Source organism: Charadrius vociferus, unplaced genomic scaffold (assembly GCF_000708025.1).
Source record: "Charadrius vociferus isolate BGI_N301 unplaced genomic scaffold, ASM70802v2 scaffold119, whole genome shotgun sequence".
NCBI classification, from domain to species: domain Eukaryota; kingdom Metazoa; phylum Chordata; class Aves; order Charadriiformes; family Charadriidae; genus Charadrius; species Charadrius vociferus.
Window position 1 is genome coordinate 1,212,058 of NW_009650170.1, and position 996 is coordinate 1,213,053.

The 996-nt window shown below is 61.4% G+C and overlaps 1 protein-coding gene across 1 annotated transcript in view; it reads right to left on the bottom strand.

The window, feature by feature from the left end:
• LOC104293085 (sodium- and chloride-dependent creatine transporter 1-like) overlaps positions 1-996 on the bottom strand; it is a 10,047-nt gene that overhangs the window by 1,918 nt on the left and 7,133 nt on the right. The window contains exon 5 of the mRNA XM_009892547.1: positions 710-880. Within this exon, the coding sequence (XP_009890849.1) occupies positions 710-880 (171 nt within the window). The remainder of the gene's footprint in view (positions 1-709; positions 881-996) is intronic.

Below are 996 nucleotides of genomic sequence, written 5' to 3' on the forward strand. Positions count from 1 at the left end.
CCAGCGCCGGAGGCTGCCTGCACCCGGCATGGTGCATCACCCCGGTGCACAGGGATGGGACCGAGGTGGGGACAGGGGTGGGATTTGGATGGGGATGGAGGCGAGACTGGGACAGGGAAGGGATTGAAATGGCATTGAGAAAGGGAGAGGGAAAGCACAGGGACAGGGATGGGGATGGGACTGAGGCGGGGATGGGATTAAGACAGCAATGACAGAATTTGGGTGAAGTTGGGAGTGAGACAGTGATGAGGACAGGGACAGGATTTGGATGGGAGTAAGAGCAACAGGGACAGGAATGGGCCTTGGAAGGGGACAGGCGTGAGACTAGGATGGTGAAGGGACTGAAATGGGATTGAGAGAGGGACAGGGACGAGATGGGGATGGGATTGAGACAGCAATGGGGATAGGGACAGGATTTGGCTGGGAGTAAGAGTGATAGGGATGGGGACAGAGATGGGATTTGGATGGGGGTGGGTCTGAGACAGCGATGTGAGGAAGGATGGGATTCAGGTGAGGTAGGGAATGAGACAGGGATGGGGACAGGGACCAGGTTTGGCTGGGGATGGGACTGAGATGGCAATGCGGACAGTGCTGAGATTTGGATGGGACAGAATGGGGACAGGACTGAGAAGAGGATGGGGACAGGGACAATGATGGCTGAGAGGGGTTGGGACCAGAGGCAGGAGGGCCGCCGCCGCGCCGCCCTCACCTCGCGCAAGGAGCCTTTGCAGCGCAGGAGCTTGTAGATGACGGTGCAGGGGATGCAGAGCATGGAGGAGAGCGCCAGGACCCAGCCGATGGCGTCCCCCCACCACGGGTACACGTACGTCTTGTTGTAGGTCAGCGGCTTGTAGTTCACCACGTGGAACACGAAGATACCCTGGGCGGAGAGAGGGGGGGTGAGGTCCCGCGCGGCAGGGGGCTGGCAGCCCCCGACCCGTCACGCGTGTCACCCCGTGGCCCCGCCACCCGGGTCACCCCGCGGCGGGTGTGCGC